Source organism: Salvia hispanica, chromosome 3 (genome assembly GCF_029641045.1).
Source record: "Salvia hispanica isolate PSC_SH4W2 chromosome 3, Shi_PSC_v1, whole genome shotgun sequence".
NCBI classification, from domain to species: Eukaryota; Viridiplantae; Streptophyta; class Magnoliopsida; order Lamiales; family Lamiaceae; genus Salvia; species Salvia hispanica.
Window position 1 is genome coordinate 36634434 of NC_142694.1, and position 27963 is coordinate 36662396.

General features: G+C 39.2%; 1 protein-coding gene and 2 long non-coding RNA genes across 5 annotated transcripts; 1 reads left to right on the forward strand and 2 right to left on the reverse strand.

Annotated features, from left to right (window-relative positions):
- The first annotated feature begins 7821 nt into the window (after window positions 1-7821).
- LOC125208963 (E3 ubiquitin protein ligase RIN2-like) lies at window positions 7822-27763 on the forward strand. 3 transcript variants are annotated; one of them, XM_089068246.1, is made up of 14 exons: window positions 7889-7965; window positions 8108-8141; window positions 8870-9298; window positions 23344-23421; window positions 23705-23791; window positions 23870-23991; window positions 24269-24365; window positions 24451-24556; window positions 25499-25656; window positions 25773-25910; window positions 25992-26059; window positions 26147-26374; window positions 26748-27090; window positions 27348-27763. In XM_089068246.1, exons 3-14 carry the CDS (start codon window positions 9059-9061, stop codon window positions 27402-27404), a joined length of 1722 nt encoding a protein of 573 aa, XP_088924372.1. In that variant the 5' UTR covers window positions 7889-7965; window positions 8108-8141; window positions 8870-9058; the 3' UTR covers window positions 27405-27763. The 3 variants fall into 3 exon arrangements, with proteins under 3 accessions (XP_088924370.1, XP_088924372.1, XP_088924371.1); XM_089068244.1 differs by lacking the exon at window positions 8108-8141 and having other exon boundaries at window positions 7822-7965; XM_089068245.1 differs by lacking the exons at window positions 7889-7965; window positions 8108-8141 and adding an exon at window positions 8222-8780.
- LOC148930646 (uncharacterized) lies at window positions 9881-11661 on the reverse strand. The gene is made up of 3 exons (XR_016137048.1): window positions 10407-11661; window positions 10229-10296; window positions 9881-10152 (listed from the first exon to the last, which is right to left on the reverse strand). It is a non-coding gene; the product is annotated as an uncharacterized LOC148930646 (long non-coding RNA).
- Window positions 19975-21755, reverse strand: LOC148930647 (uncharacterized). Its single transcript, XR_016136773.1, has 3 exons — window positions 20501-21755; window positions 20323-20390; window positions 19975-20246 (listed from the first exon to the last, which is right to left on the reverse strand). It is a non-coding gene; the product is annotated as an uncharacterized LOC148930647 (long non-coding RNA).
- Window positions 27764-27963: the final 200 nt, after the last annotated feature.

Consider the following 27963-nt stretch of genomic DNA (forward strand, 5'->3'; position numbering starts at 1 on the left):
GGTATATTTTTCCCCATTATAGTCCAAGCAAATTGTTCCATCAAACACATCGATAATGGTCTTAGCCGTACGCAAAAATGGCCTCCCCAAAAGTACCCCACTGGGCTCAGCAGACTCATCATCATTCATCTTGATCACGTAAAAATCAGCAGGATATAGAAACTCATGCACCTTGACTATAATATTTTCCAACACTCCTTCAGGGCAAATGCAAGTTCTATCTGCTAGCTGGATTACTACTTTGGTATCAACCATTCTTACCCCAGTTAACCTTTTATAAATTGAAAGAGGCAAAACATTTATTGACGCCCCTAGATCACACATGGCATGCTTAACCTTGATATCCCCTAAAGAAATGGGTAATGTAAACATACCTGGATCCGTGCATTTTGAGGGCATCCTTCTTTTTTGTATCACAGCAGACACAGTTTCTCCAATCACAATCTTCCCATCTAGTTTGGTTTTCCCTGCAATAAACTCCTTGATGAACTTACTGAAGGTGGGCATTTTCAAGGCTTGCAAGAATGACAAGTTGATTTCCAACTTGCTGAAAATCTCCATGAGATCCTCTGTGTCATCCTTTATCTTCTTCGCCTCCCCTCGATATGGAAATGGTTTTGCTCGCTTTACTGCATTTGTGTAAGTACCAGCCTGGGTTTCATCAACTGCTTTGTTTCCTTCCCTGCTTACTTCCTCAGTTTCGGGGTCTAGGAAGAACGGGTCCCTTGGTCGAGGTAGAGATCCCCCTAAATCTTCCTTCTGGGGGTCTCTCTGAACAATGATCTCCCTTAGTTCAGCGCCTCCTTCTTGCTGTTTCTGACTCTGTTTCCCTTCTTTGGCTTGCATAGGCGCTTCCTCATCAGCTCCCAACATTGGCCCTTCGTAACCCCACCCAGATCTCAAAGTGATTTGACTAATATTTGCCCGGTCTGGCGGTTTGACGGTAGCAGGAAGTTTACCTTCATTCCCTCGCATCTCGTTCAAAGATACTGCGATCTGGGAAAGTTGTTTTGCCATCATGTCCATGGCGGCCTTTTGCTCTGACTGAGCATCTTGTAACTTGTGCACCATGTCATTGTTGGAATGTAGGTTACCTTGCATGAACTGCTGTGAATTTACCAAATCATGGACCATGTCATCCAAACTCCGTTGTGGTCTGAAGTTGAATTGACCAAAATTTTGTCCTTGACCTTGATTCTGTCGAAAATTTCCTTGATGATTGTTGTATTGGTTACTCGGCCCTTGATTGTTGTACTGGCCACCAGACCCTTGATTCCCTTGATGGTTCTGTTGGGAATTCTGAAAATTGCCTTGGTTATTCCTTTGGTGAGGTGGCACATAGGAGTTTCCTGGGTTGTTTTGATTTTTGTTTCCCCAATTAGCTTGATCCTGATTCCTGTATCCCAGCTGCAATTGTCCTTCTTGTCCCTTCCCTGGCCAATTGGACTGCCTCTCCGGAGGGTGTGCAAAATTCGTGAGCTGCAAGGGAGGTGGCTGGCTTTGATCATGGTCAGTCCATCTGAAGTTTGGGTGAGTCCTCCATGGAGCGTCCCTCTGTCTCCCTTGATTCCAACTTCCATCGGGATTCCAACTTCCCATCGAACTTGCTTGAGCGTGGCACTCTCCTTCGTAGGGTTGACTGTAGTATGGTTGCAGTTGCCTTTCCTCTTGACCAAGGGATTTCTCATTTTCCACTGGAGCATGCGGATTGCATTTCTCGATCGCACTTAGCAAGGCCTTTTCCAGTTTATCGATCCTATCTTCCACCTTCTTGTCTTCTTGATCCATCACTGCATTAGCTGATCCTCTCCTCAATATGCTTCGCGGGTTATCATAGGCCTTCTTTGCCTCAATCAATCTCCCCAGCGTTTCCCTGGCTTCACTTGCTTTGTTCTTAGTAAAATTTCCCCCGCTCGAGGAGTTCATCAAGTCCTTTGATTCAGGGTTTGCACCTTCATAGATCAAATAGTAAGTCTCCGCTTCTATCATCCTGTGGTTTGGACAAGCATCCAGCAGCCCCTTGAAGCGGGACCAATAAGAACTTAGGGACTCATCGTATTCTTGTTTGCACTCCTGAATCTCCTTCTTCAAGGCATTCGTCTTATTAGATGGAAAAAAGTAATCCAAAAATTCCAGTTTAAAATCCTTCCACGTGTTGATCGAGTCCGGTGGAAGCCTAACAGCCAAGTGTTCGCCTCCCCTTTGAGAGCAAACGGAATTGCTCGAAGACGGTAGTCCTCTTCTGTTGCCTCGTTGGGTCGCTTCTGAATGCTGCATAGTTTACTGAACTCGTTCAGAAATTCATAAGGGCATTCATTCCTACGCCCAGAGAAAGTAGGTAGAACTCCAAGCACATTTGTTTTGATGTCGATCGACCTCCGTCATGGATTCGAGACTATAGCATGAGCGGGTTCACCGTCAAGATGTGCGGTGAGCGACCCTATTTCCGGATCGGGGTCTAGTAGATGAGCCATATCTGGGTCCTTCTCCTCCTCGGTCTTGGAATGCTCTGGTTCGGTTAATGTCCCTGGATTCTCCTCTGTCGATGAATTCCACTCCTTTTCACTTTCTGACTCGAACGGGAATGGATCTTCCGTTTTCAATCCTGATCTAGTAGTGATGGTAGATGTAGATTGCTTGATTCGCCACTCGTACTGGCCACTCCCTGATCCAGATGAACTTGCCCAACTTCCAAATTGGAAGCCCGCTTTCATAAACTGTCAGGGAGAAAGAAAATAACAAAAATTAGAATATTTACACCAAATCCTTAATAACAGCAAACGCCATCCATCCCCAGCAACGTCACCACTTGAAGCTACTTGAGATGTGACAGTACAAGTGTAGTGTGTGTGCAGTGTTGCGATATTCAAATAAGGCAGGTTCCCCAAATCCAGCAAGTCCACTAGATCACTTGGTCTAGGAACTCGTAGGTTGTGCGGAATCCCGGTCGTCGGACACACAAGTACTTCCCCGCTTCAAAAACCCTCAACCACTTTACTAAACCTAGTATAGGGAAGTAGGGATCGATCCCACAGAGAAGGATGCGTAAGACTCGTAATCAAGGATTTGGGAGTATTTTTGGTGTTGGCTGCTGCCACGCATTTTCTTGGGTTGAGGAAAATTAAAATTAACTTGACTTGGGAATATTAGAAAGAAACTTAACCTAACAGCTAGACCTAGGAGATAATTCTACGGTGGGACCACATCTAAGAAAAAACAGAGTACGACTGGAAAGTGGCAGAATAACTAACTCTCGTACTAACTGACAGTGACATCGTCTTCTACAACCAAATTCGCATAAAACTTCTTGAGAAAACACATAAGCAAATAAAAAACAGGGCTACTAACTTGAAATCAAATCTATGCATAAATAACGAAGAACTTAACAGATCTGCATGCCTAGACGAAGTGAAATAGAAAACAAAGGAAATTAAACAAGTCTATCAACTACTGTTTCTTTCACACGCCAAAACCAACTTCAGACGCTAAATCCACTCCGGATCCAAGCGTCCGACACGGACTCCAAACAAAAGAAATTCTCCATCACGTCAGATTTACAAATTTAAGCTCCGAACACTCAATCAACCACAGATCTGTCACCAAATTCCACATCAAACACCTCAATAACGAAATAAGCAGAGATCGACATAGCAATTTAAGAATTACGCTAACAGCAGAGAGATCTAAGCAAAATAACTTGAAATTAAACAGCTAAACTCAGATCTATGAGCGATAAGCAGTTAAACATCATCAACATCAAAATCGACTCCCAAAAGTGAAGTTCGACGGTGGAAACTAGCAAAAACAGCTGAAATTAAAACAATTGTATCTTCGCCCTCACTAGGACGGTGTTACCAAACTCGAGATCTTTAGAAAGTACCCCCCCTATCACGATTATCCCCAGAATTTTTCCCAAGTGTGTGTGTAAATGTATGAGCTAAGAAGAGTAAAAACTATCTCTTGCGCTGCATGCTCCTCTCTATTTATAGGCGTTTTAGTGGGTCCAACGAGGAATTGATAATGACTTTGTTGCCCTCAGCTGTAGACTCCCTTTATCACGCCAATTTCCTCGTAATTCCTGCTCATTTCGTTCCATTCTCCTGCTAGACTATCTCCTCCATAACTTCCTCGATCTAGCCATTTTCTTCACACACCTGGCTTAGTAAACGTGTTAGACCCAGCAAATTATAACATTACTTTGCACATACCGATGCATGAAATTAGCCTTATCAATATACTAAATTAGTTGCGACACTTTAATGTAGTCTATAATAAAAAAAATCTATTGAAATTGAAACTATAATATTAATATGCAGTACAATTTATTTTAAAACTATTTTATGAATTTTCCATGATAAGAAGACTTCATTATTAAATGTAGTTTCATTTATTTAACTTAAACTGAATTTAATAATACTTAGATAATTTGCGAAGAAAAAATTATAAAACATAATGATTTGTAATTGCAAATCAATAATAATTTACGGCAACAATAGTGTTATAGTCTAGTATTTGATGAAGTATAATTTTGGTGAATAAAAAATTAATTAAATTTCAACTCCGACGAATATCAACTAAAATCTTCAATTGAAAACCTTACTTTGGAAAGTGACTCTAATATCAATTAAATTTTTAATTGAATTTAAGATGGATTGAAATGTCCAACTATTTTAATTCTAAGACCCAACTAAACAAAATACATCTGTACAAAGATATAATGAACCAAAAATTTATAGAAGAACCTAATAACACAATTATATTAGTACAAGAACCTCTACGTGTGTTTTGTCTAAAATTAGTACTCCCTCCGTTCCAAGGTATTAGACCAACTTTCCTTTTTGGGATGTCCCAACATATTAAACTCATTTCCTTTTTTAGCAAAAAACATCTATCTTATTTTATTCTCCACCTACTTTTTTCTCTCTTCTCTCCCCTACTTTTTCACTCTCTCATACTTTACTCTCTCCACTTTAACTATTTAAATATCAATTCCTTAAATCATGTGACAAAAAGAAGTGAGTCTAATACTCCGGGACGGAAGGAGTATAGTATAGTATACTTTTAAAGATGATGTTGACGTAAGATATATAGTATATCAATTATATCTTTCCATATCATAACAAATTATCATACTTCCGTCTCTCAAATTTTGTCACATTTTCTCATTTATGTTTGTCCCATAAAATTTGTCACATTTCATTTTTTTTTATCATTTTTGGTAGTCGAAAATTTTAAATAAATTTTAGATTTAATTAAATACCTTAGTAGTTTCAATTAATACTAAATCCATATGTAATTGAACAATTGAATGTTGAATTGGAAATTTCAATTGTTATTAAAAAAAATCGGCTGATCATGGTTCAATTGGTAATTTATTTAATCTTAAGTTCAATTGAATAATTGAGATCTAAATTAATTTAAATTCAAAATAATTGAAAATTTAAATAATGAGGTTCCATTGAATAATCTTTAGTAATTTTATTTGATAATAATCTTCAGTAATTTTATTTGATATTAGGTTCCATTAAATAATTAAGACATGAATTAATTTGAATTCAAAATAATTCTTAAAATTCATTCGATAGTTGAAATTTTAATCATATACTAATACAAGTCACTTAATGGTGGTACGTATGAAGTATTAACATTTGGTTCGACACGAGTTTTAATACATAATTGGTAAAGTAAAGAGAAAGAAAAAGTTTTTAAAATATTATTAGTTGAGAATGAGTCTCACCTCATTAAAGAGAATATTTTCCGAAATTAGAATGTTAATACTTTTCAAGGACAAACTTAAAAGAAAAGATTTCATAATTTTCGGAGACGGAAGGAGTAGCAAACATAGTGATGCCATAATATAACAATGTATATAGTTCTCTAATTAGTACACACACGAATATATCATAATACGCAAATAAATAATTATAATACCAATCCATGAGATATTATTGAAATACACAATTATAAAATAATTGATAAAATTTAAATATTATTATATGATATTTTAGAAGCTATTAATTTTTAACGATAATGTGTGGTACAATATAAATGTTATCAAGTTATTATTATCAACATTACTATTCTTATCATTTTATACGATATGGAGTATTATGGTGTAGTGAACAAATTATCTTTGATTGCAACTGATAAATTTGTAAAAAATAGAAAAAAAATAAATAAAAAGCATTCCTGATATGTATAGAAAATAGAAAGAAAGAAAAAAGCATTCTCTTTGTTGATTTTTCTGGTGAAGGGAAAAGAGTAGACGAGAGGGTAATTGATTTTCTTGTTAGATTCATTTTGAAAGCTATAAATCGGATTGAAACTGAGTAGCATACTAAAAAGAAGTACTCCAACATATTTCAATAGTCAAGGTTTATTATGTAAAAACACTACAACACGAATAACTACACTGATTACTATTATTATTTTAATAGGTGTAGTTTCTATTATGTCCTTGCGTGGCCAGCCACATTATGACCACATAACATTATCCTTATTCTTATTGTTTCTAAGTATTCAAACGAATCCTTTAAAATGTCATATGTCATTCATCCACAAGACCACAAATCAATTAAACAATCACAAGCTTAATCATCAAAATTAATATATGCTTTTTGTTTAATTGATTTACCTTTTAAATTGTCCGAGATACCTATATTTGTTGGTGTATATGTTGTGGGTGCTCAGTAGTTCTAACCACAAAACCAAAGCCAGATAAATAACTTAGCACATAATCATTGTATCAAGGTCGTCTAATGATGAAACCACCAATATATGCATGTTTAATGGTTTAGTGGAAGTTAATCCCAATATCTGCTTATCAGATGATGAGTGACCATTTTCTGGATATTGACAATTTGCAAGTAAGATGATAATAACACATAACCAAATCTACAATAATTACTCAGTGATGAAATATGAAGTTTATGGCAAACACAAAACCAAAGTATTTACACGCATTAATTAAATAATCACCCAAACATGAAAAGGACTGAAAATGCCAAAAAATGGAATTTGAACTTTAGATCTCATACGTCTTTATAAAATAGTGAGTCTTTAGTATAGTTGATTTTCTTTAAAAATCATCTGACAATAATTTAGAATTCAACGTCAAAAGTTATTCGTGTTTTGAATCCTAATCTTTCACTTCATTCTTATTAGTTAAACATTACTACATAAATTTTGAATTATAAGTATACTGACATTTTTATACACATGTATAATAATTTTATTTAATATCCATAATATTATAGATAATGCGCATGATTATTATTTGTTTAGACTTTGTCTAACTTTGGAGGACTACCAAAATGATAAAACTAATCTACTCTCTCCATCCGCCATTCATAGCTCCGTTTTTTTAACTATAATTAAATTATACACAATTATCATTTTATAACGGGCCAAATATAATTGATCAGAAATTTCTTTTCAGAAAGCAACCAAACGTGTAAATTTACACAATTGATTTTAAACTAACTATTTTAATCGAGACCCATTTTAACAACCAAACAATGTATTACTACTTCATTATAGTATTAATTTAAGTAATATTATTTGTTATGATTTATATTGAGTCATATTAGAGCAAACAATTGAATTAATTGCTCAATCAAAACAAATTAAAATACTGTTATGCAACCGAATTTGAAAAAAAATTAGGAATTCAGAAGCAAGAAAATACCCCTTATAAAAATACCATCTTAAAGAGCTGAAACCTAAATCTTGATATATGTTGCCATTAGGCAATAATATCACATAAAACATGTGTGTTTAATTAATGCCAAAGGCTCATACACTAATCTCACTTGGATATTTATATCTTATAAAAATAGATAGAATAATATAAAATCCGAAATTCACTGACAATTTCCCTTCCCGCAAAAACACACATAGAAAGAGGAAATTAGATATCACAGATTCTGCTTGTTTCCGGACGCCTTCAAATCATCCTCATAATTCGTAAGAAAATTCTATTCAATTCATGTTTCAAATTGGGTTTAGTTTAACTATGCATATTTTTATTTATTTTATGCATCCCGATTGATCGCAATTTCGTTCTGATTCCTCCTTTGCCTTTTTATTGTCTATGATTACAATTTAGTCAACGATTTCTGGTCCCAAGTTTGATTTTTGAGGTAAATTTCGCAGCTTTCCGTTCAATTTCTAGGGCTAGGTCGCTTTCTTCTTTTGGAAAGGTTTCTAAATTAGAGGATCGAATGTCTTTTGGAACGAAATGCGACAATATTTGAGCAATTGTGTTGAATTGTGAGTGCATAGATACGCAATTCTGCCGTTATGATGCTTGAATGAATGTTGATTTTGTTGTGTAATATTTCTGTTGTTTGTTACAGAGTAAAGGCTCTGACTTTTAGTGTTATTTTCTTGCTGTTGTTGTTGCAATTGTTTCTTGTTTTGCTTCACTTTCCAGGGTCCATAGTTATTGGACAATGGTTGTTTCTTGTAATGGAAAATCTACATAATTATATGCTGTATTATGGTTATCTGGTTCGCCAACAAAAGAAGTTGATGAATTGATAAATTAACTGCTAGAATGTTCTTCTGAGGTAGCTGAAAGTATCTATTGATTTTGCTATCATTATTCCTTCTGTCGAATGCTGTGTATGCACGTAGTTCTCAGCTGATACCATTTGCGGAAGGTTGTCTTGTCATTGATACTAGACTGGACGTCACTTGAGAAATTTGTTTTCTCCAGTTGGCATAAATTCATGTCTATTTTTCGATAGTGCATTGTCATTAACAGCTTTTGTATGAAGGTATATGCGTATTCTGGAATTTTGGTAGACTTTCCTTGTAGTTTTTATCTTTTTTGGATCATGCCTCATGGTGTTGCTTTTTCGTCCAGGACGATCTGTTGAAGCCTTATAAAGCCTGATAATTTGAAGGAGTGTTTCCGAAACCAGTTTAACAAAGCTATATCTGTTTCTCTCCATTAAAATTTCGGGACTGTTTTTGTGGGCAAAGGAAAATGCTAAAATTGCTCTCATGAAAATTTTGGATTCTACTTTTGGTGGAACAACTGGACATATTTCCGATGGGTGTCAACTTCTTATCTGTTTCTATAGCCTGTACGATTCTGAGCCTGGCTGGCGTCCAGTACTGGACAGAAATCTCACTTGCAAAGCATCAATCAGATGTTTTGATTGTAAATGAACTTATCAATTCAGAAAATGCAACCCATACTCTTGAGCTTCTTTTTGGTTCATACACGACCCTTCTGCTGGTTTCCAGTTTGGCAGTTAATGTCATCGTCCTGGTAATCTTAGGCCTAAAGGTAAGTTTTTTTCTTTGTTATAACTCACCTTATTATGTTTATGTTTCCTCAGCGTGGAAACATCTTACTCTTTGTTATGCTGAAGTTGTATAAGTTGTTCTGCATTAGTATCATTAACATTATTAATCTGTTTCTCAAAAGGTTTTGACTCCTGAGACTCTTAGTTACTTTTACTCTTATATTCTGACTTTGCTAACATTCACTAATATGCAGTTGTGACATCTTACTATCTTAGATATTTTCCAACCCAGTGCATGGTAACAGTTTTGGTGGATTTAGTCCGAGCTTAGATTGGCTACTCTTTGTTTACATTTATCTCCAGGAGCCTTAAAAGAGCAATAAAAAATTGAAAGATATTAATGTAGTACAGTTCTAATGACTAGCATGCCACTTTATAATTAATAGTGGGCAAATAAGATCGACTGCCCCCTGGTATAGTGTAATACCCGCTCTTTGTTACCTTTTCTTTAAGACTAATGTCAACCTAGAGAAATGTTTGTTGTTTTCAAATCAGAAATATTAGTCGATGGTCTTGCTTGGTTGCTAATTTGAAGAGTGTCGATCAAACTAAAACAGATTTTCGTATATACGTGTGAAATACAATAAACGTCAAGAAATAAAAATGATTTACACATGTGTTGACAAAAAAAAAAAAAAAGAATTTAAGAATACAAATATACAAAGAGTTGGGCCTCGACTCTCGAACACGAGATTTCTTTCGGCCCAAAGACTTAGAGGGCAGCCCGAAGGCCCGTGCAGCCAGCCCGACTGCCTCGTCTCGATCCCAGGCCACATCCCCAATTTTTTTTTAAAAAAAACCCTTTTCCTTTATCTGCCATTAAACCTGCAAGAACCTACAAAACTAATAAATATTTTAGATTACTTTTCCCAACATCAAACCAAACAAGGAAGGAGGCATCCTTTCTTTACCAAAGGAGGTCTAAATGATCCCAAAATGGGAGGTACACTCCTACACAGCCAATGCACCAAACCGAGAGCTGTATGTGAAAACAAAAATTCTTAAAACTTAGGAGTACAAGGCTGCAAACCTGTGTACTAAGTAATAAATGAATGAAGGGACAACTGAGATAAAACATTTAGAATTTACCTCTCATTGCTGCCAAGAATTTGAGACTTGCCTCTTTTGGAGTGGCAACCTATCCTTTGACCGATACCTTGCTGATCAGCTAGCCCAAAACGTGTCCCTCCAGCTGCGCCAAATCAGCCCAAACCGAACAGCCACCTGCTTCCCCTGCACATCAAACAAAGTAACCTAATGAAGGTAGTACTTATGTTTCAAGAAAGAGACAAAGGAAGTAAACTAAAGGTGCCATCTGCAGCATGAAAACAAAGAGCTTTGACAGCCATTTAAGGCCTCACGAGTACACCACACTTCGCCTATATAAACCACCATAAACCGCCCCTGACTCCCTCCCCAGAAACCACAAATTCACTCACAATCAAGGAGTGCAGCAAGGAATCGGGAGGAGCAAGAAGGCGAGGAGGGGCAGCGGCAACACGGAGAAGCAGCCGTAAAACGAGAATCGCAAAGGAGAGGTATTCCATAGCCCACCCTCACCAATGCATCATGATAGCCAATCATAGATAATCAAGAACTTAGAACTATAGGTGCTCAAAAATCCAATGTGAACTTAGCAATATCGACTGATAGAACCCATACTTTGAGTAAGAATACAAACCAACACAGTAGGCCTCATGTACAAGTTTTGATATCAAAGTTTTCCCCAATTAAATTACTACCCAAGATGGTTTCAACATCACACAGTAAGATACACTAAGACTTCATCTTTGAAACATAGTATTGTTACAAGGAAATAAATGAGAGGAAAAAAACTTAGCTTTGGAGCAAGGAGTGATGGGAGAGCTGCCGGACGGCGAGCTGCGATGACGGCGGTAGAGAATTCGCCGGAGGGAGCCAGGAGAACGCCGGAGGCAGGGAGAAAGAGAGGCGATGCCTCCTTCCTGTCGGCGACTCCGCTAATAAAGATGAGGCGACGGCGGGCTGGTCTTCAAGGCGGGCCAAGCCGCGTCTACCTCAGCCGGAGACGTCGGCGACGGCGCTGAATCGCCGAGAACGAGCAAAGGATGAGCGGAGAGGGGAATTTCAGAGGCGCGGCGTAGCAGCCGAAGGAGGGAGAGATTAGAAGGGAAGAAGGAGAGAGAGAGTTGGAGCAGCGGCGACGGCGGAGCTCGCCGCGCGATAACGGCGACACAGGCGCGCCGTCGATCCAGAGCTGGAGCCGGCGACGAAGGGGGGGGAGATGCGCCGTCGTTCCTCTCCAAAGCAAGGATTAGGAATTGGGGTTTTTGATTTTGATTTTGGGGATTTTGTGTTTTGAGAGAGAGAGGCCGATAGTTTTGAGGGAGGAAGAAATTGGGCCTCTTTCATTTGGGCCTCTCCTTTTCTTCTTTTGGGCCTCTATAAATTAAATGCATGGGCTAAGGTTTTGTTAATTAATGGACCAATTCTTTAAATAATCTAAGGAGTTGGGCTAATAATTAAAATAAAATGGGAGTTTGCTCTAGCCTAATTAAATCATGAGCCCACCTATGTTGCTAAATCAAATAATTGAGGTTAAGTAATGGTCCGCTAAATTTTTTTCACGATGATAAATTTAATTCCCAGACTTTAGTATTAGCGCTCGAGTAATTTATGGTGCGAAATGATGAAAAGACCTCGAGTCTATTTTAGTACTCAGGGACTCTTTTTTATGAATTAAGGAAAAGGAATAAAATGATCACGCACTTAGGATGCATCCACGTTTAAGCTTAATTGATTTATCAAAGTCTAATTAAATATTATGCTATTTCCTAAAGGGGCGTCTACGAACGTCATCTAAGGCCAAGTTAAGGAAATTACGGAAAGAGCTTTAGCTTTTGAGGTGGGCATTTCTTTCAAAATGTGATTTCAGTATGAAAATGTGAATCTTTGCTCAAGTATGTTGTCATGCCATGTTTTGTTTTATGATTACCTATCTGCTTGGCTATGCCAAATCAAGTTAAATCGAATTCGGGTCCCAGTAGGGCCGCAAACCCTACTCGGACTAGTGTACACATAAGGGGACCGTGAGCTAACAAAAGGGGTTGGCCGGTCCAGTGACCGTCGTGGAATGTGGCCACATTCCCGGTTCACATCAGTTTCAGATATGGTATATCTATGTTATGTGATTGCGCAATCAAATCTTTACTAAAGGAAAAGTATTTTAGTGACTCGGGTCTTTTTAAGTAAAACCCCGTGATCACTCAACTCTGGCATTGACAATTAAAGATAAAACCATTTTTGGCAATGTGCCCACTGAGTATATCAAATACTCAGCCCTGCATGTTATTTTCAAATGTGCAGGTTGAACGTGTACGAGGAGGCGAAGGTGTTGGGACAAGACTTTTAAATAAGTAGTTAGGTAACCCAAAGTAGCATGTCTTCATACGTGCTATTTTGTCTTGGACTCTTCCGCTGCAAATCTAGAATTAAGTGCTAGAAAGCTATGAACTTAGTCTTGATACTCTGAACACGTTTTGACTATGAACCCATATGCCTTTGATACTATTGATTTAAGTGATTTCATCCTTTTATTGTTGTCCCTTGATTATTGAGAATTTTTAGTCGCGAAATAGCTACGCTCACTAGCACTAGGGAGTTGTGGTCGTGACAGAGTGGTATCAGAGCACCGTTCTTTCGCTCTGGACCCAAGAACCTTCTTTTCAAGCCTTAGTCGAGAATGATAGTACTAGACTAGGATAGTACTAAAATGGAAAGCTTAAAAGGACCCAACACCTCGACTCGTCACGTTCAACTGCAGCAATGAGGTAAGAAAGAAGTTTTTACCAGAAAAATTTTCAGTTATTCATGAAAGAACTTGAAAAAAAAAAAATGATTTCTTTTTGAAGATATTGTGAAAATATTCAGGGTTTTCAAGGAAAAGCATGTAAATTCCATTTTTCCTACGAACCATGGAATTTCAAGTTTAAATTGTTAAGCATAAGGATGTCTTTGAGACAAATGCTAAAGTATTATCAGTTACACATGCTCGATTATGTGAAGTATGATGATAGATTAAGGAACTTTTTAGGAAGTTACGGAATGACTAACGCATGCGAACATAGAATGCCTAAGAAGTACGTTAGACTAAACGCTCTTGAACAGAGTTGTAAGTTGATGACTTCCTTACCGCTTTTCTAAGCGATAAAATGAACGAGTATATGCAAGTTAGGGCAAACCCCTAATTTTGTTTTAAGAATGAGGAAATATAGATGAATGTGTCTAAAAGTGGACCCCACACCTTTTCCTCTACCCTATCTCTTGACGAGACCACGATCCATGATGTTGTAATTGGAACAATTCCAAATGTACAAGAATGAACCTAACAATTTATAAATAACCCATCTATTCTTAGATGGTAACGATCAGACGAGATACGAGAAACTACCTACGGCACATGGGCGTCTGTTGAACGTTTTAAATGATGGGAACAACATGAAGTTCCCTTTGTCTTCATGAACTCAATCATAATCAAAATGAGCGTACCCTTGATCTAGTAAAGGAGGTGTATCCTTACACGAAAAGATATCGTACTTACGATCAAATTAAGTGATCCAGTCTTGCGTAGCAAGTCAAGGAGGCTACGTGATCTAGAAACAATGCTTATAGCACGCTGTGAAGCACGATGGAGAGTGCAATGTTTTACGAGAATGAACGTCCTGACTTATCGAGATCATTATGAAAATATGACCTTCAACGACAGCTATTAGTTGTAACACCAGGAATCCTAGCTTGGAATCTATGGTTTCCTGGAACGCTCTGATCATGTACAAGCTCCGAAAGAACAAACAAGAAAGTGTCACATAAGTGGAACAGATGATTATGATCAACAGTACTTACTTGGATTCCCATCGATTTCTTTCTATGAACCTCCTTAATGAAAATGCCCTCGTCTACTTTAGACCTTAGATTGACTTGGATTTATGCAACTAATGCCTCATTTTTTTTTTCTCCTACGAAAGTTGTGACTCTCTTTCAATTTGTTGGCTATAGTAGTTGAGCTCATTGTTCAGAAAATGTAAGGTGTTGACTTCATAAGCTCCGGTCATAAACCTTCGACTCTAAAGTTGCTTACGGCCATGCCCTCCAGAATAATCTCATTTTGAACATCCTGAACAAGGGTGTCCTGCCGTCTTTTTAAGACTTTTGATTGACTCACGTTTTTGCAAGTAATAAGTCACTATCATTTTATTTATTTATTTTTTTTTTACGAAAATGGTGACTTACTTTCAAATCTTAAATTCGAAAGACTTATATGTTCTCAAGCATCTTTGTTGTTTGTTGTCCCCCGTATGACCCACCATTGATAAAATCAATATCCCAGATTCTTTAACTCTCACGGTATAACTTCACCCTTAAGTTGCTGATTTTTTCAGACATTTCTTCTCAGAGAATGGCACAATAAGTGGAACTTTTGTTCACCTCCTTATTTGGCAACCATATTGTGACTATTTCGTTCTTATATGAGTGAATTTTTCTTGTCCAGTTCCACTACATGCATTATTTCTAGCTCAAGATTTCTTTCTGAAACACTAAGTTAAGGCTAATGTATTGCATTTTCCTTGATGGTAGTTGACTTTTCCAAAAATATTTCTTTCACTTTGGTCGCTACCTGTGAATCCATTGATGTATTTCCATGATTTCCACATTATAATGTTGGTGAACCATGATCAACGTTAATCAATGGCAATTGTTTACATTTCTAAACCCTCTTGCGACTAATCATCTGAGATCTTGACATGTTGAAATCATCATCCTTGATGTCCGGATCTAGTCAATTTGAACGGACAATTTAACCATCTTATTTGACAAGCCTACTATGGAAATTGAGAGTTCATACAGTATCATCTTATTCTCATGACCTACCTCATGTTCTTTCAAGTTCCCATAAGAATTGAATTCACAAATTCGATGGGTTTAAGTATTTGAAACCATTTGAACCTTGAAGTTCTTTGAATGGATACGATAAGTTCAATTGAACTTAGTACTTGCCTTCAAAATCAATTGTCACGATTTGAGGTCGAAAATTCACAACAGTCGAGCAAGAGATGTTATTCTTATCCCTTTGGATATTCTATAGTCCTTTCAATAAAAGAAATTTGCAGTCATGCTTCTTCTAGGTGACATCAGTACCTATCCAAGTTAAGACTGTTTGATTAATCATCGAGTTCTTAGTACAAGGCAATCACGAAGGGCATAGTTGTTTGGACTTTTCGCACTTGTGTGCCGCCGGTCACGAGCTGCTATGGGATGGATCGTTACGCTATATACATAGAATGTAGGCCACAAAAAGAGAAATGTAAAGGAATCTTATATACGTACAGACCTAATGACTTTTCGTTGTGCAAGACTTATTTATCTAAGTGATTAATCGTTTGGGGCACAAATAACAAAGTGAACTAGGAGAGCCACGAGGAAATGGAGATCAAGATCATCGTTAGGTAACGAAATCTAGTGAAAATATGAACACTCTCATAGATTACGTTTTAATGAACGGATGTCTTCGACAAGAGGAAAATCATCTGAGATATGGCGCAATAAAACCAACGAATGAAGGAACGATCGGGAAAACGAAAACGTACTTCAAATGAGAATAAGAAGCAACAACTTGCCCCAAAACCATCGCAGAATGGCGGTAGAGAAGCCGATCTCAATAAGAAGGTTGAGTACCGACCTAAGGCCCATCCCCGCGCTAAGTGGTCAAGAAACCACCGTGGAAAGTGCATAGTTAGGACACATAGGTGCCTTAATTGTGGCAGAAGCGGACATTTCTCCAGGGAATGCTGTACAAGAATACTAGGACAGGAGGGAGGCAGGACTATTAAGGGCAGCGTCCGTAGTTGCGGGCACTTCAAGCTGAGCCAAGAAGAAAGACAGTCCTAATCACCATATCACCAGCGGCAGCTACGCCAGAGGTTTCCCACTCAGACTATAGTTACTGCACCGAGGCAGAAACAGCCTAAGATTGAGCAGGGAACCAAGAGCAAGACAATTTAGCAAGTATGGGAACTCTCCTCAACATACCTATTGTCATTCTTTCATGTCAGCACCTTGCGTGGATACTTTAGAATTGCCTACTGATGAAATCGAACATAAGATGAGGGTGTTCTCACCCATAGGAGGCCTTAAAGATACCTCACGAACTTGCTCGAACGTAGAATTCACTATGGGAAACCTTAAGTTAGTGGCTCACAATTTACATGTAACGTTGATGTGGAACGTCGACATCATATTGGGAATGGATTGGTTAGCCGAGAACTACGCTACCATTCTTTGTAAGGAAAGGCAGATCTCTGTGCAATACCCAGGGAAAGAACCCACAATCTTTCACGGAATATCCGTGAGGCGACGAAAGTCCATAGATTCTGCGCTACAAGCGGCCACTATGATAAGGAAAGGATGCTCTGCATACCTCGTTTATCTGAATGGAGAAGAGAAAGAGGACCGTAAGATTGAGGATGTAGAAGTGGTACGAGAATTCCCAGATGTCTTTTCGGACGCACTACCAGGATTGCCGCCAGACAGGCAATTAGAATTCACAATCGATCTCGAACCAGGATCGGCCTCGGTATCGAAGGCACCATACAGAATGGCGCCTAAAGAGTTAGAAGAACTCAAGATACAGCTACAGGAATTACTAGACCTCGGTTTCATCCGACCCAGTGTGTCACCATGGGGCGCACCAGTGCTCTTCGTGAAGAAGAAGGACGGAACACTGAGAATGTGTATCGACTACCGAGAGTTGAACAAGCTGACGCTCAAGAACAAGTATCCTCTACCAAGGATTGATGACCTTTTGACCAACTTCGAGGGGCGGGTGTATTCTCGAAGATGGACTTGAGATCAGGCTATTACCAACTGAAAGTCCGACATGATGATGTACCCAAGACGGCGTTCCGCACTAGATGCGGCCATTACGAATTCACTGTAATGCCTTTTGGACTTACAAATGCCCTGGCAGTGTTCATGGACTTAATGAACCGCGTGTTCCATCCATACTTGGACAAGTTCGTCCTAGTCCTTATAGATGATGTACTAGTCTATTCGAAGAACGAGAAGGAACACGAGAAACGTCTGAGAACCACCTTAGAGACGTTGAGAGCCGAGAAACTCTATGCTAAGTTTGGAAAATGTGAGTTCTGGCTTAACAAGGTGAACTTCCTTGGACACATAGTAACGGCAGAAAGGACCCGAGTGGACCCTGCAAAGGTGGAAACAGTACAACGTTGGCAGTCACCAACAACGCCTAATGAGATTCGAAGTTCTTAGGTTTGGCTGGATATTATCGAAGGTTTATTGAAGGATTTTCTAAAATAGCCAGACCACTGACTCAACAGCTCAAGAAAGGAGCTAAGGTCAATTGGACGCCGGAGTGCGAAGCAAGCTTCCAACTATTAAAAGAAAAGTTGACCACCGCACCAGTCCTAGCCGTGCCAGCACCAGGAGCAGGCTATGTAGCGTACACCGATGCATCAAAGATTGGACTTGGATGCGTACTGATGCAGAATGGCAAGGTGATTGCGTACGCGTCACGCCAACTCAGGCCACATGAGCTAAATTACCCCACTCATGACCTTGAACTAGCAGCAGTGGTACATGCCTTAAAGATTTGGAGACATCACCTCTACGGAGTTCGATGTGAGATCTTCACGGACCACAAGGGCCTTAAGTACTTCTTCGAGCAGAAGGATTTAAACATGCGACAACGCAGATGGCTCGAATTAGTCAAGGATTATGACTGTGGTATAAATTACCACCCAGGCAAGGCCAATGTAGTGGCAGATGCCTTGAGCAGGAAGACTATGCCCCAAGTGGCCACCTTCCTCACACAGAATGAGGAGCTCATACGGGAATTTGCTAAGATGCGGCTGGAGGTAGTAAGAGCACCAGAGACGGTGGAAGGTAGGATCGCCCCTTTAGTGATTGAACCAGACTTAAGGGCCATAATTGTTGAGGCTCAAAGGAGTGATGAAGCATTAGAGAAAGTTCGTCTTAAAGTGAGGTCGGGAAAAGAGGTGAGTTATCATGAAGAAGCGGATGACGCCCTCACTTTTGAAGGGAGATTATGTGTACCCGATGACGAGGTTCTCAGAAATGAGATCATGAGCGAAGCGCATGAAACACCCTATACTGCCCACCCAGGAAGTACGAAAATGTATCAAGATATGAAGAAGCAGTTTCGGTGGGATGGCATGAAGAGGAGCATAGCGTCGTTTGTAGAAAGGTGCCTAGCATGTCAACAAGTGAAGGCTCTACATCAACGACCCTATGGGAAATTGCAACCCCTAGAAATCCCCGAGTGGGAATGGGAACACATTGCTATGGACTTCATGACAGGGTTGCCAAGGTCACAAAAGCGCGCACTTCGTGACAGGATTGTTATTTGGGTGATTATAGATCGCCTCACCAAAAGCGCGCACTTCGTGACAGGATTGTTATTTGGGTGATTATAGATCGCCTCACCAAAAGCGCGCACTTCGTACCAGTTCGTATTACTTACGAATCGAACAAGTTAGCTCAAATCTACGTGCAAGAGATCATACGATTACATGGAATACCGGTGACGATCACATCAGACCGTGATACGAAATTTACTTCTAGATTTGGATAAGCCTGCAGCAAGAGCTAGGCACCAGATTGAATTCAGTACGGCATTCCATCCACAGACTGATGGGCAGTCTGAGAGGACAATCCAGACCTTGGAAGATATGCTGAGAGCCGTAGTGCTCAACCGTGGAGGAAACTTGGAGCTAGTACTACCATTTATAGAGTTTGCTTACAACAACAGTTGTCAGCATCTATAAACATGGCCCCAAATGAAGCATTGTATGGAAAGAAATGTAGACCACCGCTTTACAGGAATGAAGTCGGAGAGAGAAAGATACTCGGACCGGATTCTGTAAAGGAAATGATAGAGATTGTCCGTCAGATCCGTGAGAGAATCAAGGAAGCTCAAGATAGGCAGAAGTCTTACGCGGATGCTCGCCGAACCAATCTGCAGTTCAAGGCGGGAGACAAAGTTTTTCTGAAAGTATCTCCGTCTAAAGGGATTACGAGATTCGGCGTCAAGGGCAAGCTAAGGCCACGTTTCATCGGACCCTACGAGATTCTAGAAGAAGTGGGTCCTGTGGCGTACGGATTGGCACTCCCACCGAGTTTCGGGAATGTACACAATGTCTTTCACGTATCACAATTGAGGAAATACGTGTTCGACCCGAAACACATAGTCCACCAAGAGGAAATGGTTTTGGAACCAGACTTAAGCTATGAAGAGAAGCCAGAGGAAATATTGGATAGGAAGGTCAAGGAACTGAGGAACAAATCTATTGTAACGGTGAAAGTTTTATGGAAACACCATGGTCACGAGGAAGCTACGTGGGAATTTGAAGACAAGATGAAGGAAAGGTACCCAGAGCTGTTTGAGTAACATAAGCAAAATTTCGGGACGAAATTTTTGCTAAGGTGGGTAGAATGTAATACCCGCTCTTTGTTACCTTTTCTTTAAGACTAATGTCAACCTAGAGAAATGTTTGTTGTTTTCAAATCAGAAATATTAGTCGATGGTCTTGCTTGGTTGCTAATTTGAAGAGTGTCGATCAAACTAAAACAGATTTTCGTATATACGTGTGAAATACAATAAACGTCAAGAAATAAAAATGATTTACACATGTGTTGACAAAAAAAAAAAAAAAGAATTTAAGAATACAAATATACAAAGAGTTGGGCCTCGACTCTCGAACACGAGATTTCTTTCGGCCCAAAGACTTAGAGGGCAGCCCGAAGGCCCGTGCAGCCAGCCCGACTGCCTCGTCTCGATCCCAGGCCACATCCCCAATTTTTTTTTAAAAAAAACCCTTTTCCTTTATCTGCCATTAAACCTGCAAGAACCTACAAAACTAATAAATATTTTAGATTACTTTTCCCAACATCAAACCAAACAAGGAAGGAGGCATCCTTTCTTTACCAAAGGAGGTCTAAATGATCCCAAAATGGGAGGTACACTCCTACACAGCCAATGCACCAAACCGAGAGCTGTATGTGAAAACAAAAATTCTTAAAACTTAGGAGTACAAGGCTGCAAACCTGTGTACTAAGTAATAAATGAATGAAGGGACAACTGAGATAAAACATTTAGAATTTACCTCTCATTGCTGCCAAGAATTTGAGACTTGCCTCTTTTGGAGTGGCAACCTATCCTTTGACCGATACCTTGCTGATCAGCTAGCCCAAAACGTGTCCCTCCAGCTGCGCCAAATCAGCCCAAACCGAACAGCCACCTGCTTCCCCTGCACATCAAACAAAGTAACCTAATGAAGGTAGTACTTATGTTTCAAGAAAGAGACAAAGGAAGTAAACTAAAGGTGCCATCTGCAGCATGAAAACAAAGAGCTTTGACAGCCATTTAAGGCCTCACGAGTACACCACACTTCGCCTATATAAACCACCATAAACCGCCCCTGACTCCCTCCCCAGAAACCACAAATTCACTCACAATCAAGGAGTGCAGCAAGGAATCGGGAGGAGCAAGAAGGCGAGGAGGGGCAGCGGCAACACGGAGAAGCAGCCGTAAAACGAGAATCGCAAAGGAGAGGTATTCCATAGCCCACCCTCACCAATGCATCATGATAGCCAATCATAGATAATCAAGAACTTAGAACTATAGGTGCTCAAAAATCCAATGTGAACTTAGCAATATCGACTGATAGAACCCATACTTTGAGTAAGAATACAAACCAACACAGTAGGCCTCATGTACAAGTTTTGATATCAAAGTTTTCCCCAATTAAATTACTACCCAAGATGGTTTCAACATCACACAGTAAGATACACTAAGACTTCATCTTTGAAACATAGTATTGTTACAAGGAAATAAATGAGAGGAAAAAAACTTAGCTTTGGAGCAAGGAGTGATGGGAGAGCTGCCGGACGGCGAGCTGCGATGACGGCGGTAGAGAATTCGCCGGAGGGAGCCAGGAGAACGCCGGAGGCAGGGAGAAAGAGAGGCGATGCCTCCTTCCTGTCGGCGACTCCGCTAATAAAGATGAGGCGACGGCGGGCTGGTCTTCAAGGCGGGCCAAGCCGCGTCTACCTCAGCCGGAGACGTCGGCGACGGCGCTGAATCGCCGAGAACGAGCAAAGGATGAGCGGAGAGGGGAATTTCAGAGGCGCGGCGTAGCAGCCGAAGGAGGGAGAGATTAGAAGGGAAGAAGGAGAGAGAGAGTTGGAGCAGCGGCGACGGCGGAGCTCGCCGCGCGATAACGGCGACACAGGCGCGCCGTCGATCCAGAGCTGGAGCCGGCGACGAAGGGGGGGGAGATGCGCCGTCGTTCCTCTCCAAAGCAAGGATTAGGAATTGGGGTTTTTGATTTTGATTTTGGGGATTTTGTGTTTTGAGAGAGAGAGGCCGATAGTTTTGAGGGAGGAAGAAATTGGGCCTCTTTCATTTGGGCCTCTCCTTTTCTTCTTTTGGGCCTCTATAAATTAAATGCATGGGCTAAGGTTTTGTTAATTAATGGACCAATTCTTTAAATAATCTAAGGAGTTGGGCTAATAATTAAAATAAAATGGGAGTTTGCTCTAGCCTAATTAAATCATGAGCCCACCTATGTTGCTAAATCAAATAATTGAGGTTAAGTAATGGTCCGCTAAATTTTTTTCACGATGATAAATTTAATTCCCAGACTTTAGTATTAGCGCTCGAGTAATTTATGGTGCGAAATGATGAAAAGACCTCGAGTCTATTTTAGTACTCAGGGACTCTTTTTTATGAATTAAGGAAAAGGAATAAAATGATCACGCACTTAGGATGCATCCACGTTTAAGCTTAATTGATTTATCAAAGTCTAATTAAATATTATGCTATTTCCTAAAGGGGCGTCTACGAACGTCATCTAAGGCCAAGTTAAGGAAATTACGGAAAGAGCTTTAGCTTTTGAGGTGGGCATTTCTTTCAAAATGTGATTTCAGTATGAAAATGTGAATCTTTGCTCAAGTATGTTGTCATGCCATGTTTTGTTTTATGATTACCTATCTGCTTGGCTATGCCAAATCAAGTTAAATCGAATTCGGGTCCCAGTAGGGCCGCAAACCCTACTCGGACTAGTGTACACATAAGGGGACCGTGAGCTAACAAAAGGGGTTGGCCGGTCCAGTGACCGTCGTGGAATGTGGCCACATTCCCGGTTCACATCAGTTTCAGATATGGTATATCTATGTTATGTGATTGCGCAATCAAATCTTTACTAAAGGAAAAGTATTTTAGTGACTCGGGTCTTTTTAAGTAAAACCCCGTGATCACTCAACTCTGGCATTGACAATTAAAGATAAAACCATTTTTGGCAATGTGCCCACTGAGTATATCAAATACTCAGCCCTGCATGTTATTTTCAAATGTGCAGGTTGAACGTGTACGAGGAGGCGAAGGTGTTGGGACAAGACTTTTAAATAAGTAGTTAGGTAACCCAAAGTAGCATGTCTTCATACGTGCTATTTTGTCTTGGACTCTTCCGCTGCAAATCTAGAATTAAGTGCTAGAAAGCTATGAACTTAGTCTTGATACTCTGAACACGTTTTGACTATGAACCCATATGCCTTTGATACTATTGATTTAAGTGATTTCATCCTTTTATTGTTGTCCCTTGATTATTGAGAATTTTTAGTCGCGAAATAGCTACGCTCACTAGCACTAGGGAGTTGTGGTCGTGACATATAGTTTTGAGCTACAATACGATGGCATGTGTAGCGTGAAATTATTTAGTTAACTATCAATTGGTGCTCAATTGACATGTTTCTGCAGAACACTTGATTATTCTTGCAAATTATCCCAACATAATGCATATATATCTGAGTTTTGTTGGAAAGGCATAATCTCAATGCTCAGATTGATGGTCCCAATTAATGACGATTTGTCGATTGGATTTATATGGAAATTAAAACTCAACTTACATCACAAAAGTTATGATCTTATCTTTTTTCTTGAATGCAGACAGTATTCTTTTCGGAGTTGTATACATCTGAAATCCGAAAAATGCTTGAAAGGCTCGTGAATTACATCATCTACAAGGTTTGATCTTTGTTCAAATATGACATTTATCCTTGCTGCAATAGATGCATAGAATGCAATTGGAAATTTCTGATTACAAAACGCCTGAGGTTTACCATCAATCTTTTTGCTCGGGAAGTGGTGGAATTTTTTGTTTTATTTTTACCAGCATGTGTATGAGATTATAGTTAAAGTTGTTGAACTGGTAGAAAAATGCTTATCCAATGAGGATCCAGTGATACATGCTCTGAGAATTGCTTTGTTTGTTTTGTTAAAAGAGTTGTGATTATTCAGCTTTTGACAGGGAACTTTTCTTCCATTGGTAGTCCCACCAACAATATTTCAAGCAGGTCTATGGTCAACTTGGTTAGCCATGCTTTGCTTCTTAAAGGTACTCATTACAAGAACATGATATCATTGGCCTAACATAATGGCATATGCACAACTGATCTAAACACTAATTATGCAGATGTTTCAAGCTTTAGCTAGGGATCGGCTTGAACGCTTGAATGCTTCACCTTCTGTCACCCCATGGACATACTTCCGTGTATATTCTGCTTTGTTGCTTGTTTTCTCTGTTGACTTGCTCTGGTACTTCTTACGCACCTTCTGTTTCATATATGGCTGTGGTTTCGCTCTCTCCAGTAGCGCTACTTGATTATTTTGAAGTTTATATTGAGTCGAAAAAACATACTGATATGTTTTTCTCCTTGATATGGATGATTGCCAATTACTAAAAACATTCTTATAGGGTAACATGATACACTAGACTTACCAAAACATTTAGTATCTCTATTTCTTGTTGCTTATGTGTCTAAAAACCCTTCAATTTCATGTTTACACTATATATGACTGTCTATTTTTACAGGATATTGCTATGTGTGACAATCTACAGTGCAATGCCTTCATCAATATTTTTGTTGTTATTTTTTGAGCCATCTAGCATAGCTTTTGAGACACTGCAGGTAATGTTACCTTTTCCATTGGATTTTAAGAAATTATAATGTGGTGAACCAATTTAGGCTCACAGTTTGCCAATTCCTTATGCAGGCCATTGCGGTCCATGGGTTTCAGTTGCTGGATATATGGATGCATCACTCCGCAGGAGATGCTGCAAATTCACAATTATCTAAAATCTTCAATATGTCTTCCGCAGGTGATTCTGCTAATAATTTTTTTTTGTGAAACAGGATATTTGAATTATCTCCATTCAGTAGAAACTAGGTTGATGCAATATATTTGTCAGGTTCAAATAGATATGCTGAAGTGTTTATAGAAAAATAAATATAATCCATCACGATTGAGATTCATTAGGTGGTTTTAGATGGAAAATGTGTGATTCTGCTTCAGTCCATTCTTCGTAATTCTTTTAAGTCGAAACTTGATTTGGATCCTCATTTATGTATGTGCGCCTGTATATAGAGTTTATTGTTTATTATTCCAGTTTATTCTTTTATTTTGTTTAGTAAAGGATAACTGAACTGAATATTACCAATCCAGAGGAAAGATAGCTAACAGGAATGATAGATGAGATGTACTCTCCTGCCCAAGCGCCACATGCATCATTCTCTAAAGTAATAGAAATTCTATACGAGTCTACTGACTTTATATACTTATGTTGAGCCCAAGAAACCCCTCACCCCTTTGACCGAAGTAGGAATCGGTCAATGTAGAATGGTTGACACCTTGGACGGATCCATATGCACACCATATGACGGATCCATGAATGTTTCTGTAGATTAACACTAAGCACACAAGAACGTGCCTGCAAAAGGGACATAACTGTCCCGAACTGGTGCACATGCTCCTGCCACTCGATCCCTGCCATTTATCAGATTATTGTCAAAGGAAAAGAGCACAAGTTTCATGGCTGACAGATGCATTTGTCAGGCACTCACAGCCCAGAACTGAAATAACTAACTTAACGAAGAAAAACAGAAAAAACAGTCTGTCCGCCATGAATCAAGTGTGTGACATTTTCTTCAAGGATGATTTCCATGATTTTATTTTTACTAGCATTATTTTGAATAGTGAGTTGAATATGATTTGAGGTTTGACAAAGTAATGTTCTTTGGGTTTTACTGATTTGTTTTCTTAGGTTCACTGGGGGAATGGAAAGTCATGATTATTCGGAATTTTGGATTTTTCCTTGACATGATGACGTTGCTAATGGCTCTTGCTCACTACCTATATATTTGGTGGCTTCATGGCATGGCATTTCATCTTGTAGATGCGGTCCTTTTCCTAAATATTCGTGTAAGTACTCTAGTCGCCCTTTTATGTTCTTAAAATGCATTTATGACATTGTTATACTGCCTTTGATTTCTCCATGTTGTTTCGTACTTATTTTGAATATTGATCATAATTTATAGGCCCTTCTAAGTGCTATTGTGAAGCGTGTCAAAGGTTTCGTCAAATTGCGTATGGCTTTGGGAACCCTTCATGGGGCACTTCCTGATGCCACATCTGAACAGCTCAAAGCATATGATGATGAGTGCGCAATTTGTAGGGTAATGCTCACTTTTACTCGCTGGCTATGAATTTCAGTTGTTTCATAGTGTAAAAACCTGTGAGTGTTCCAATAATCACAGGAACCGATGGCAAAAGCTAAGAGGCTGTCATGTAATCATTTATTCCATCTCGCATGTTTGAGATCTTGGTAAGTCTGATATGTGTTTCCTCAAAACACCTCCTTACAGTTACTTGAAGCTGTGAGAGGTAACATTTGATTGATGTGTCGATGCAGGTTGGATCAATGTTTAAGTGAGAGTTACTCATGCCCCACTTGTCGCAAGCCGCTCTTTACAAACAGACCTGAAAGTACTGTGAATCCAAATGCTGCAGATTTGTCTAGAGATGAGCAACTCGCTCATCAGATTAGTACTGCACTCAATGGGCCAGATCTTCCCGGTCATAACCTGCACCCGGGAGTCTTTACCAACCAGCCCCAGAACCTAGAAATGAGTGATTGGAGGTCTTAATCCTTCTCGATTTCTCACATATCACACAAATGAATAGGGCTGGCTTTCTTTCATACTGTATATGTGAAAAAAAATTGTTGCCTATATAGTGGCATCATGATTATAAATAAGATGAATTCTCTTATGTGAGAACTGAATTTTCTAAGCCACATCTCACTTCAAGATTGTGAAAGGTTGAGTGGCAATCGCTAGTCCTTGGTGTGTATTAGGTCTTGATTGCTCTCTTTCTTAATTTTTCTGCTTGTTGAAATAGGTAATATATGAACTACTACTCTCTTCCAGTGTTCAGCTATTCTTCTAGCTTTCTTTATTTCTCGAAATTCAGAGCTAATGATGCATTTCTTTTCTTCGTTTTTTCCCTTGTAGGAGGACGGGTGTAAATTTAAGCTGGTTGGGTTTAGATGGAGCTGGCCCATCTGGATTAAATCGTGTTCAGATGTTAATGAGGCAACTTGACGTTGGAGAAACTTATGCACATAGTACGCTTGAAGATGCTGCATGGAGTCTGTTTCCTCCGAACCCATCTCAGATTGGTACCTCGAGAACACCTATCCCTCCCGCTGCCTCAACAAGATATCCGGGAGGCACTAGTGGTTTGCATTTAAGGTCAACATCTAACGCTGCCAACACCAACTTTGAAAACATAATTGCAATGGCCGAAACAGTCAGAGAAGTGCTGCCCCACGTTCCAGACGATGTAATCTTTCAGGTACAGTACTACAGTTTCAGTTACAATCATAGAAACTCATTTCCCGTGAGCAAGGATGTCAATCTAGCCCGAAACTGATGGTTTAATTAGCTTCCTTGGTCAGAGCTTGATAGCATGATAGTCCGGCCCTAGGAATGTCAAACCAGCCTAAATCAATGCGTTGGCCTGATTAGATCGATGAATGATTTTTAAAACCAGGCTGTATGCTTTTTCCGTTATGGGAAAATCTCTGATTTGGAAACTGGAATAATATGCAGGATTTGCAGCTGACAAATTCTGCGATGGCGACAGTGAATAATCTTTTGCAAATGTGATGGAAGCCGCGAGTGATACTCTTCCTTCTCCAGTGAGCGATACTCTTCCTTCTCCAGGCCGAAGCAGGTTGAAGCTCGGAATGCAAACGATTATGAGGTTTGTGCAATAGAAGCTTCTTCCCTCCTCCCTCCCCCTGTGTACAGCAGCTGCACACTAAAACATCTTTGAGGAAATGTGCAAATAATTAATTTTGTTAGGAAAATAAAGCAAATTCAGTCTATATGAAAGGGCTCTGTTGTATCTCTTTGTAGTTGCCTTTTTTCGTTATATTACATAATTCTGAGGAATGTTGTAGTCTTTCTACTCTATTATACCTATTTCATGAAATATGTAACACCTCCATCTCTATCTTCTTTTACCCTTGCCTTTTTTCTCTCTTATTTTCACCTTTTAGAGTATTAAAAATGGATATGGAGTGAATGAAAATAAATAAATAAATAAATGGTTATTTTGTTACCAACTTTGTAAAACATTGGGTAATTTTGCAAACCTCCATAAGATCAACTACTCCACTATATCCTCTAATGGCAGTCTTGTTCCATTTCTAATTTTTAATTA